Here is a 12,718-nt window from a genome sequence, read left to right on the forward strand (position 1 = left end):
GCGCGCCGATTCCAAATATGAACTCAGAATTTGCCTGACACGTCTAGATTTTAAGTTATACATGCAAAGCCTATTCAGTTATAATATTGATGCATTATATTGGAGATATTCCAATGGACATGTGCAGACCTGTTTAGACGCACTCAGGCTGATGTCCGCAGTAAGTATATAAGGCAAGCTGGACAGATTTTGATAAAGTGATCTGTTATATTGCTATCAGTTTTGAAACTTAAAGGGAACCTGTCAGCGGCAAAAAACACCCCAAACTGCCAGCAGTACCTTCAAGAAGCTGGCAGTGCGTTTCTAATGATTATTTTATTCCTTCAGTCAGATGCGGTAAAAGCAGAAAAAAATAAATAAAAAATACAAATAAAAACGCAATCTTTTATCCTCCGTCTGCGCCATTTTCGAGTCACTCTTGAAGTCAAGCGGGCAGGCGGCCTCCTTGCTTCAAGTCAAGGTAACCGTGCCCCCTTCCTGTCCCTTCTCCTGTGTGTTCAGCAAAGCCAGCCAGCTGTCGGGCATAACCACAGTCAGTCACAGCGAAGGGACAGGAAGGGGGCAAGGTTACCTTGACTTGTGGTACTGCTGGCAGTTTGGGGTGATTTTTGCCGCTGACCGGTTCCCTTTAAGATGGATAAACGCAAAAGGTGTTAACGATATAGACAATTTCTGCTACATAAGTGGCAAATACACTACTTATGATCAGCGCAAGAATCTGACAAAGCGAGTGCATCTTGCTTACAAGCATTTCTTTGACTGCAAAACTGGAGATCAAGATAAAATCATGTTTGTTGCACTGTGTGTTACTCTGGGCTAACGCAGTGGTTGAATGGTAAAAGGAAAGGATCGGCTTTTGCAGTGCCTATGGTTTGGAGTCAACAGAAAAATCACCAGACTTACTTTTGCATGACCAAAATCGACGGATATTCAAAGAGAAACAAGTCACAAATGGTGTATCCTGACTAAGTCTGCTCATAAACCAGTACCACATGATGTAGAGAATCCAGTGCCTGCCCCTCCCACAGCGGGAACGGCAATTGAAACAGGCAGTTCTGATCCTGATCAAGATGTTGATTGTCACAATGTATTTTCTGATCCAGAACTGGAGAGAGGCACCACAACTTCACACTTTCATCATCGACACACCAAGTTAGCTGCATATGATGCAATGGAAAGCGATGTCTGTTTCTGTACTAATGTAAATGGTCTTATGATGGAGTTAGATAGTACACATGTTCCCGAAGGATGGAGACTATTCATAGATTCTAGCAAAACAAGTTTGAAAGCTGTCTTGTTGAACAATGGTAACGAAAAAAAATCTGTTCCATTGGCTCATGCGGTTGGAATGAAAGAGACCCATGCTTCTATGAAGTTAATTTTGAAAATGATTAAATACTAAAAATGGAAAATGTGTGCTGACCTGAAAGTGGTAGCACTGCTGCTTGGCCTACAGTTAGGGTACACTAAGCATGTGTTTCTTGCGCCTATGGAGAAGTTGTGATGACAACTTAGTCCAGAGATGCCTCTCAGTCCAGCACATAGTTGGTCAGTACAATGTACAACACAAATCACTGGTCGATCCACTTCAAGTTTATCTTCCACCACTTCATATTAAACTTGGTTTAATGAAAAATGTTGTAATTGCACTTGATCACAGGGAAATTTTCCAGTATTTGAAGGAGAAGTTTAGCACACTGAAAACTGATGCCAAAATAAAGGCCAGAATTTTTATTGGCCTGAAAAAAATCAACTAATGCATGATGACACATTCAGAACAAAACTCAACCCTGTGGAACTAGCAGCTTGGGATGCATTTGTGCTAGTTGTGCAGAACTTCCTTGGGAACAGACGAGCTGCAAACTATGCTGAATTAGTAGACAACATGCTGACAGCCTATGAACAACTTGGCTGCCAAATGTCATTGAAAGTGCATTTCTTACATTCCCATCTTGACTTTTTCCCACCCAATTTGGGACACGTAAGTGATGAACAAGGAGAGCTGTTCCATAAAGATATTTCTACAATGAAGAACAGTTATCAAGGCCGCTGGAATCCCAGCATGATGGGGGACTACTGCGGGTTTTTGCAACGGGAAAATATGACCGTTCACAAACGCAAAAGCAGATGCCTGAAGCACTTTTAACAGTACTGGGCCTTGCTCAAGTAAGACTTTTAAACTGAAAAACTAGACTTTTTGAAGTTTTGTTATTCCATTACATTTTCATACACTGTTTACTACGCAAACTTTGATGTAGATCAGGTAATTGTTGGAGCAAAACTCGTTCTGTTCATAATTATTCACTGCTTTCCAAGTGCTTAATTCATTCAGGCATACTTATGCATACCAAAATTTTGTGAAGTGTTACAACAATTCTGACTTCGGATTTGTAATCCGCACACTTGATTTAGTATAGGACAAATGGTTTTTGCCCAGTAGCAGACTAAAAGTTTTTTTTCTGTTGTGGCTCTGCAGTAGGATTTCTGTTTTTAAAGGGGTTGTTCCAAGTTTGCAGGTTGTTCCCTATCCACAGGATGGAGGATAGCTAACGGATAGTCAGCGTTCTGACCGCTGGGAACCGCAGGTTCGATTCCCGAGAACAGGGGTTCGATTCCCCTAATCTGATGGAGCAGCAGGTAGAGCAGGCATCCTCAAACTGCGGCCCTCCAGCTCTTGTAAAACTACAACTCCCACAATGCCCTGCTGTAGGCTGTTTGGGCATGCTGGGAGTTGTGGTTTTGCAACAGCTGGAGGGCCGCAGTTTTAGGATGCCTGAGGTAGAGCATGCACCCTCTCTGCTCTATTTAATCTCTATGGGACTGCTGAAGATAGCCAGGTACAGCGCTTGGCTATTTCCCAGCAGTTGGACCCCCAGCGATCAACTAGTTATTCCCTGTCCTGTGGATAGGGAATAACTTGCAAGCATGCCACAATTCCTTTAACAGACACCACAATATAGATGTGAACAGAGCCTATAGTCCTATCTAGAGCTGCTGACTGGTGAAGATGGATCATGTTAGCCACCATGACATTTCACAGAACAGAGGAGTGCTTTCCTTTCAGCTTCCACATTCAGCACTTTAGTGGGGGGGCGGGGAGGGGGGTGTTTGGTAGATGCCATTAGTTGATCATACTGATGTCCATATTTTACTTGTCGGCCATAGATTCTCTTTAACCATGAGCCTGTACTTTTATGCAGGGTTGAAGACTCCAATATTGCTAGCTAAGAGTATCCACCCTGCTTTGCTTCCTTTACACACCAATTACCAAAAAAAAAATAAAAAAAAATCATTTAACCTTTAAACCTTACTGTCTGCATTCACAATTACATGCTATAATAAAAGCACCTTCAGATTTCTGTAGCAGAACAGATGGGGACACAGGAGATCCCGAAGTAGATGCAGACTCCTCTTCCTCCTCCAGCTCAGACACTGGCATCAGAGGATTCTGAATTGCCTGAGCCAGATGTGTGGGGCTGGACGGGATGCCATTCTCCAAAAGAAATTCATCAAGGTCCATATACTCCAAATGAAAAGATTCCCCGTCATATGGAATGGTCTTATCCCAGATAGGGGGCATGAGCGCTGCCGACACGGCCAGCAAGTTCCCATCGAGGTTGTCATCTTGGTCCAATTTAGTCTTCTCTTTGCCTGTAAAACAGAAAAACATAATTTACTTATGCCGCTTCCATAATGCTAATGTATTCTGCAGCAGTGTATGGAGCAATCCGTGATGTGCCTAACCTCTGGGACCGCACCCATGTCAGAACGGAGGTCATCCGACTGTATCCAGGTGGCCAAGGGCCAGGCTGCCTTTAAAAGCAGAGGTGGTTGGGATTATGGAAAAAGCCAACCTCGCTGTGCTACACGGTTTCCATAACCCCCACAGAAGTGAGAGGAGGGGAGGGAAACCGTGTGGCAAGGGGGGGGCTCAGCTGGTAATCTCTGCATTCACCCAGAGACCCCTGTTCTCAGATCCACATCTATCAGACATTTATGGCGCATCTTCTGGATATGTCTACAAATGGAATAACACTTTAGGTATTTTAATGTTTTTACATTTTTTGGCAAAAATGTCCATTTTGACACCACTGCAAATGGTCAAGTGACACAAGGGGAGCAGGTCACTGCTCTGGCCAGCAGTTGGCTGCAGCGGCGTCAAACTGGAACTTTACATCCAGGGGCCCGAGTGGAGAGCGCTGGAGCATCGAGAAGCAGGTAATGCTTTCCCTCACAACTTCAAGTCTGTCGAGGAGGGAAGTTTTCCAACCTCCCCACCCCCATTAGGTGCAAAACCCCTTTAAACTTATCAGCTATGGAACTACCAGCTCTAGTCATCTATATACAGACATTTTGCCTAAAGTAGAATTTATTCCATCACTGACTTTCAGCACAAAATCTGTGGGGCCCAAGGGTTACAGACAACTTACAGATGTGTGCGCCCACGGTTTACCAGCTAGGTAACATAACTGAAACCATAACTCTATGGAACACTAGGATCGGATGCCCCCTGTGAACAGTTCATCTCTTAGGCTACCTGGGCGCGGGTTTACAAACACATTTTCCGTGTGGATTTTCCTGCGTTTCCATGCATCAAAACAGCAGTGTTTGAGCAACATTAACCACTTCAGCCCCGCTAGGTGAAACCCCCTTCATGACCAGGCCACTTTTTACACTTCGGCACTACACTACTTTCACCGTTTATCGCTCGGTCATGCAACTTACCACCCAAATGAATTTTACCTCCTTTTCTTCTCACTAATGGAGCTTTCATTTGGTGGTATTTTATTGCTGCTGACATTTTTACTTTTTTTGTTATTAATCAAAATGTAACGATTTTTTTGCAAAAAAATGACATTTTTCACTTTCAGCTGTGAAATTTTGCAAAAAAAACGACATCCATATATAAATTTTTCGCTAAATTTATAGATCTACATGTCTTTGATAAAAAAAATATGTTTGGGCAAAAAAAAAAAAAATGGTTTGGGTAAAAGTTATAGCATTTACAAACTATGGTACAAAAATGTGAATTTCCACTTTTTGAAGCAGCTCTGACTTTCTGAGCACCTGTCATGTTTCCTGAGGTTCTACAATGCCCAGACAGTACAAACACCCCACAAATTACCCCATTTCGGAAAGTAGACACCCTAAGGTATTCGCTGATGGGCATAGTGAGTTCATAGAACTTTTTATTTTTTGTCACAAGTTAGCGGAAAATGATGATGATTTTTTTTTTTTCTTACAAAGTCTCATATTCCACTAACTTGCGACAAAAAATAAAAAATTCTAGGAACTCACCATGCCCCTCACAGAATACCTTGGGGTGTCTTCTTTCCAAAATGGGGTCACTTGTGGCGTAGTTATACTGCCCTGGCAATTTAGGGGCCCAAATGTGTGAGAAGTACTTTGCAATCAAAATCTGTAAAAAATGACCGGTGAAATCCAAAAGGTTGCACTTTGGAATATGTGCCCCTTTGCCCACCTTGGCATCAAAAAAGTGTCACACATGTGGTATCGCCGTACTCAGGAGAAGTTGGGGAATGTGTTTTGGGCTGTCATTTTACATATACCCATGCTGGGTGAGAGAAATATCTTGGCAAAAGACAACTTTTCCAATTTTTTTATACAAAGTTGGCATTTGACCAAGATATTTTTCTCACCCAGCATGGGTATATGTAAAATGACACCCCAAAACACATTGCCCAACTTCTCCTGAGTACGGCGATACTAGATGTGTCACACTTTTTTGCTGCCAAGGTGGGCAAAGGGGCACATATTCCAAAGTGCACCTTTCGGATTTTGCAGGGCATTTTTTACACATTTTGATTGCAAAGTTCTTCTCACACATTTGGGCCCCTAAATTGCCAGGGCAGTATAACTACCCCACAAGTGACCCCATTTTGGAAAGAAGACACCCCAAGGTATTCCGTGAGGGGCATGGCGAGTTCCTAGAATTTTTTATTTTTTGTCGCAAGTTTTTTTTTTTTTTTTTTTTTTTATATAAATATATCTTTATTGTTTTTTTTTTTTTTTTCCAAGTATAAACAAGATAAGACAGATATCTAATCACAAAAAATACACACGTATATCGAATCACTTAAAACAGTGTATCACTGCCATACCAGAGAACATACATATGTGGAAACACATCTATAATCAGAGTAACTCAATTTTTGCGTCAATTCTCTGGCATGAATGTCAAAACTCAGAAACCCATCCCCCCCCCTCATCATCCCCCCACCCATCCCGTCTGGCATTGGTGCGGCCGCCACGTGGGGCGACGAGGTCCGCCCACTCCTTTCTGAGGTATTTCTCCGAGCATTTTATCAACTCCATATTATCAACTCCATCTAGTGTGGACAGTGCCGATAAAGTTTATTGTATAAGGATGCAAGTAATTTATTAGATTATGGTGAGGTAATAGTAATAGTCACAGCAGTAGATGGTCATAGGTTTCAGTCAGGGTGTTTCCTCTCGCCATTTCCCCTCTGTATACGCCCATTCATATGGCGTTTCTTACCCCGCATCGTTTCATGTCCTCAAAGTGTGTTATTCTCGTCATTAAGCTTTGCCATTCATTTATTATAGGAGGTCTATCTTTCACCCACTGTCTCAGAATTATCACCTTGGCCAAAAGAAATCCCTTCAGCCAGTACGCCTGTTCTTTTTTGGTGGTTCTATTTTTGTACTCGGGAGGAAAGAGTCCAAGCACAGCTACTTGGATAGTAAAGGGGGGATTATTCCTACAATTTACCACCATAGTCTGGAATATACTGCCCCAGAAGGTCCTAATGGCAGGGCAGTCCCACAGCATGTGTACAAACCCTGCGGCTACAAGAGAACATTTCAGGCAGCTAAATTCCTGACCCTTATTACTGTACATTTTGGATAAAAGACTCGGGGTAACATATAGGCGATGTATTATTTTAAATTGTATCAATCGGATGTTGTCGTGAAAGGGAAGCCTTCTTAATGTTTTGGTATATTTCCCGCCATTGTAAGGGGTTACAATCCCCGATGTCCATCTTCCATTTATCTACACTTTTAAATTTAATGATGGAGCTTAATTCCTCAATAAATCTCCTATATATTAGTGAAATCTTAACTTTATTCCCAACGATATTGTAACAAAATAATAAAAACCCCTGCGTGAAACTTGTAAAAGGTGTTTTTTTAAGTGTGCTTACTAATGCGTGTTGTAATTGGCAGTATCTATAGTGCTCTAATGCAGTTATTGGTGTCTGTTGTGTCAATTCTCCTATTGATTTAATTTTCCCTTTCGTGTATATATGTGAAATTAATGTGATGCCTCTACGAGTCCAATATTCATTTTCGTTAAGTGTCCGGAATTCTGTTAACACGGGGTTATCCCATAGCGGGGAAAAGTCCAGAATTTGGGGGGCCTGAATAAGTGCCTTAATTTTATTCCAAGATTTCTGTAGCGCGGCCCCAATGGGGCAGAAATAGTCTGCGCGCTGAAACAGCCCAGTTTCCAGTATACTAAAAATATTGTTTACATGCAGTTGGCGTTGACCTAAGATATGGGATAGTAGTACTCCGTCCCCAGTATTAACACACCATTGTAGCTGTGCACACAGGTAGTACATTTGAAAGTGGGGTAAGCCTAGACCACCATTACTTGGCACCATTTGCAAATATTGTAATTTAATGCGGACCCTCTTTCTGCCCCATATCAGGTCATTTATCAAGCGATCAATCAAATTGAAAACACTGTCCTCAATCCAAGCTGGACAGGAGCTAACCGTGTATAGTATCCAAGGCAACAGAACCATTTTAATTAGCGCAATCCTGTTAATCTGCGAGAGCGGAAGTTTCTGCCATACCCTTATTTTTTTTTTTATCTTCACAACTAAGGGGGTAATGTTGAGCTTATTATAATCCATAATGGTATTACTGATTTTTATCCCAAGATAGTCTAAATGGTCTGTAGGGGCAATGATTCTAATCCTAAGATCATTCAGGGGAGGCATCTGGTTCAGGGGGAAGAGTACAGACTTTGTCCAGTTTATCTCATATCCGGCAATTCTGCCGAATTCCTCTGTTATCCGCATAACATCAGGGACGCTTCTCCATCCGTCATTCAGGTAGAGTAAGACGTCATCTGCGTATAGACAGATCTTATCATCTGTCCCTCTCCCCCCGAAACCCACTATACCGGTTTCAGCGCGTATTCTGCAGGCGAGGGGTTCCATAAAAATTGAGAAGAGAAGTGGGGAGAGGGGGCATCCCTGGCGTGTCCCCCGCTTTAGAGAGACAGCAGGGGTGAGCACCCCATTAACCTTAATTCTGGCTGTTGCATCACTATATAGCAATTTAACCCATCCAATAAATTCCTGGCCCAGATTCATCCTATGCATAACACGCCAGAGGAAGGGCCATTCCACCCGATCGAACGCCTTGGCGGCATCCAATGACAGGATGGAGCGGTCCTCCCCCCCTCCAATCTGAATATTCAGGATGGTCCGGCGTATGTTGGACGGTATCTGTCGCCCGGGGATGAACCCGGTCTGATCTACATGGACCAGGCGGGTTATTACTTTTTTAAGCCTATTGGAGAGAACTTTTGCAACTATTTTATAATCTGCATTAAGCAACGATATAGGGCGATAATCCTCCACTTTATTGCCCATTTTCTCTTTCTTAAGGATCAGTGTAACCGTTGCTTCAGTCAGAGAGGGGGGCAGCCTTCCACATTTGCTAGATTCATTTAGGACCTGTAACAGTCCGGGCAGAAGTATCTCCGCATGGCACTTATATATGCCAAATGGGAGCCCGTCCGATCCGGGCACCGAGGATCCCCGGGTCTCATGCAAGGCCACCTGTAGCTCCTCCAAAGAGATGGGGGCGCTCAAGGGGGCAGAGTCCGAGTCCGACAGCACCGGGATCCTAACCTGCTCTAAATAGTCATCTATTTCAGTCACTGTATCTGTCACACTGGATCGATATAAACTGTCAAAGTACTTAACAAACTCTCTCTCCATCTCCACTCCTCCTTCCAATCTACGCCCGTCACCCGTCAGTATTTGTCTAATTCTTTGGGGGGGCTTTTGGTTCGCTATAATGGAAACCAGTAGTTTACTCGGGGTGCCTCCCTCACAGAAATCTTTATAGCCCCTAAAAAATAATTGATTCTGCGCTTTTTTCCTCATAAAGATGGTATACTGGTCTTTAGTGGATTTTAACTTAATGCGCGTATTCGCATCATTCCGTACACGGATACAACCCTCCAGATATGAAATGTTTGCCTCCAATTTTTTTTGATCAGCAAAAAATTCATTTTTTTTCCTTTTTATTCTGGAGAAATAGAGCCCGCGCATAAATGCCTTCATGGCATCCCACACAAAGTGGACATGTGCTGTGCCATTATTCTCTTGCCAAAATTGCGCAAGTTCTCTATCTATCCCTGCAGGGTCATTTAGTATAGTTAACCAATGTTCATTCAATCTGAACGGTCTGCTAATCCCAGTTTGTTGTCCGGTCTTCATCACTAGTAAGATCGGTGAGTGGTCGGATATGCCGTGGACCTCATATGTCATTTTTAAAACGGAATCAAGCATCTGCTCATTAGCCAAAGCCATATCAATCCTGGACATAGCACTGTACGCCTTACTAAAGCAAGAGAACGCCTGTTTATTACCATAGAGCCATCGCCAGACATCTATTAATCCCATCTCCTCACAGAACCCGCGAAGTAGGGCGTGTTTTCCCTGCGTATTTTTTGTCGCAAGTTAGTGGAATATGAGACTTTGTAAGGAAAAAAGAAAAAAAAAGAAAAATCATCATTTTCCGCTAAATTGTGACAAAAAATTAAAAATTCTAGGAACTCGCCGTGCCCCCCACGGAATACCTTGGGGTGTCTTCTTTCCAAAATGGGGTCACTTGTGGCGTAGTTATACTGCCCTGGCAATTTAGGGGCCCAAATGTGTGAGAAGAACTTTGCAATCAAAATGTGTATAAAATGGCCTGCGAAATCCGAAAGGTGCCCCTTTGCCCACCTTGGCTGCAAAAAAGTGTCACACATGTGGTATCGCCGTACTCAGGAGAAGTTGGGCAATGTGTTCTGGGGGGTCATTTTACATATACCCATGCTGGGTGAGAGAAATATCTTGGCAAAAGACAACTTTTCCCATTTTTTTATACAAAGTTGGCATTTGACCAAGATATTTTTCTCACCCAGCATGGGTATATGTAAAATGACACCCCAAAACACATTCCCCAACTTCTCCTGAGTACGGCGATACCACATGTGTGACACTTTTTTGCAGCCTAGATGCGCAAAGGGGCCCAAATTCCTTTTAGGAGGGCATTTTTAGACATTTGGATCCCAGACTTCTTCTCACACTTTAGGGCCCCTAAAAAGCCAGGGCAGTATAAATACCCCACATGTGACCCCACTTTGGAAAGAAGACACCCCAAGGTATTCAATGAGGGGCATGGCGAGTTCCTAGAATTTTTTATTTTTTTGCATAAGTTAGCGGATATTGATTTTTTTTGTTTTTTTTCTCACAAAGTCTCACTTTCCGCTAACTTAGGACAAAAATTTCAATCTTTCATGGACTCAATATGCCCCTCACGGAATACCTTGGGGTGTCTTCTTTCCGAAATGGGGTCACATGTGGGGTATTTATACTGCCCTGGCTTTTTAGGGGCCCTAAAGCGTGAGAAGTCTGGAATATAAATGTCTAAAAATGTTTACGCATTTGGATTCCGTGAGGGGTATGGTGCGTCCATGTGAGATTTTATTTTTTGACACAAGTTAGTGGAATATGAGACTTTGTAAGAAAAAACAAAAACAAACAAAAAATGTCCGCTAACTTGTGCCAAAAAAAATGGCTGAATGGAGCCTTACCAGGGGGGGGTGATCACCCATATAGACTCCCTGATCACCCCCCTGTCATTGATCACCCCCCCTGTAAGGCTCCATTCAGACATCCGCATGATTTTTTACGGATCCATGGATACATGGATCGGATCCACAGAACGCATGCAGACGTCTGAATGGAGCCTTACAGGGGGGTTATCAATGACAGGGGGTGATCAGGGTAATCAGGGTGATCACCCCCGTCACTGATCACCCCCCCTGTAAGGCTCCATTCAGACGTCCGCATGATTTTTACGGATCCATGGATACATGGATCGGATCCGTAAAAATCATGCGGACGTCTGAATGGAGCCTGACAGGGGGGTGATCAATGACAGGGGGGTGATCAATGACAGGGGGTGATCAATGACAGGGGGTGATCAGGGAGTGTATATGGGTGATCACCCGCCTGTCATTGATCACCCCCCTGTAAGGCTCCATTCAGACGTCCGCATGAATTTTACGGATCCATGGATACATGGATCGGATCCGTAAAAATCATGCGGACGTCTGAATGGAGCCTGACAGGGCGGTGATCAATGACAGGGGGTGATCAGGGAGTGTATATGGGTGATCACCCGCCTGTCATTGATCACCCCCCTGTAAGGCTCCATTCAGACGTCCGCATGATTTTTACGGATCCATGGATACATGGATCGGATCCGTAAAAATCATGCGGACGTCTGAACGGAGCCTGACAGGGGGGTGATCAATGACAGGGCGGTGATCAATGACAGGGGGGTGATCAGGGAGTTTATATGGGGTGATCAGGGGTTTATAAGGGGTTAATAAGTGACGGGGGGGGGGGGGGTGTAGTGTGGTGTTTGGTGGGACTGTACTGACCTACCTGAGTCCTCTGGTGGTCGATCCTTACAAAAGGGACCACCAGAGGACCAGGTAGGAGGTATATTAGACGCTGTTATGAAAACAGCGTCTAATATACCTGTTAGGGGTTAAAAAATTCGGATCTCCAGCCTGCCAGCGAGCGATCGCCGCTGGCAGGCTGGAGATCCACTCGCTTACCTTCTGTTCCTGTGAGCGCGCGCGCGTTCACAGGAAATCTCGCGTCTCGCGAGAAGACGCGTATATGCGTCCAGGAGGAATAAAGCAACCACCTCCCGGACGCATATACGCGTACGGCGGTCGGGAGGTGGTTAAACCCCATTTGGTGCATTTTTTTTTTTTCTTTTGCAGAAATCCAAAACATTTCAGTCCCATGGGCACGTACCCTAGGTGGCAATTTCAGCCCCAAACACGCGCCAAGTGAGGACACACAAGTCAGGCTACTTTCACACTGGCGTTTTTCTTTTCCGGCGCCGAGTTCCGTCCTAGGGGCTCAAATCAGGAAAAGAACTGATCAGTTTTATCCCCATGCATTCTGGATGGAGAGTAATCCGCTCAGGATGCATCAGGATGTCTTCAGTTCAGTCTTTTTGACTGATCAGGCTTTTCAGAAAACCGTAGCATGTTGTATTTTTACCTCCGGCCAAAAATTCAAAACACTTTGACTGAACGCCGGATCCAGCCTTTTTCCCATTGACTTGCATTAACGCCGGATCCAGCGCCATGTGTTTCGTCAAACCGGATCCGGCTTTTGCATGTTAAACACAAATTATTATTTTTTTTAAGTAAAATTCTATAAATGGTGGATCCGTTTTTTTCCAATGCATATTTTCATTGTGATCATAATCCTGATCAGGATTCAAATGTAACCCGTTTTCATGCGTTTTTCCCGGATCCGGCGGGCAGTTCCGGTGACTGAATTGAACGCCGGATACAAACAACGCTAGTGTGAAAATAGCCTTAAAGGTCACTTGTTTTCAGACAGTACAATGC

At 43.7% G+C, this 12,718-nt stretch overlaps 1 protein-coding gene across 2 annotated transcripts in view; it reads right to left on the reverse strand.

Moving 5' to 3' along the window:
- The window catches only part of TEF (TEF transcription factor, PAR bZIP family member), a 41,609-nt gene that overhangs the window by 11,600 nt on the left and 17,291 nt on the right, over positions 1–12,718 (reverse strand). For both annotated transcript variants that reach the window (XM_044300465.1, XM_044300464.1), the window contains exon 2: positions 3,349–3,651. In XM_044300465.1, the coding sequence (XP_044156400.1) occupies positions 3,349–3,651 (303 nt within the window). The remainder of the gene's footprint in view (positions 1–3,348; positions 3,652–12,718) is intronic.

The sequence above is a fragment of the Bufo gargarizans genome, chromosome 7, assembly GCF_014858855.1.
Source record: "Bufo gargarizans isolate SCDJY-AF-19 chromosome 7, ASM1485885v1, whole genome shotgun sequence".
Lineage (NCBI taxonomy): Eukaryota > Metazoa > Chordata > Amphibia > Anura > Bufonidae > Bufo > Bufo gargarizans.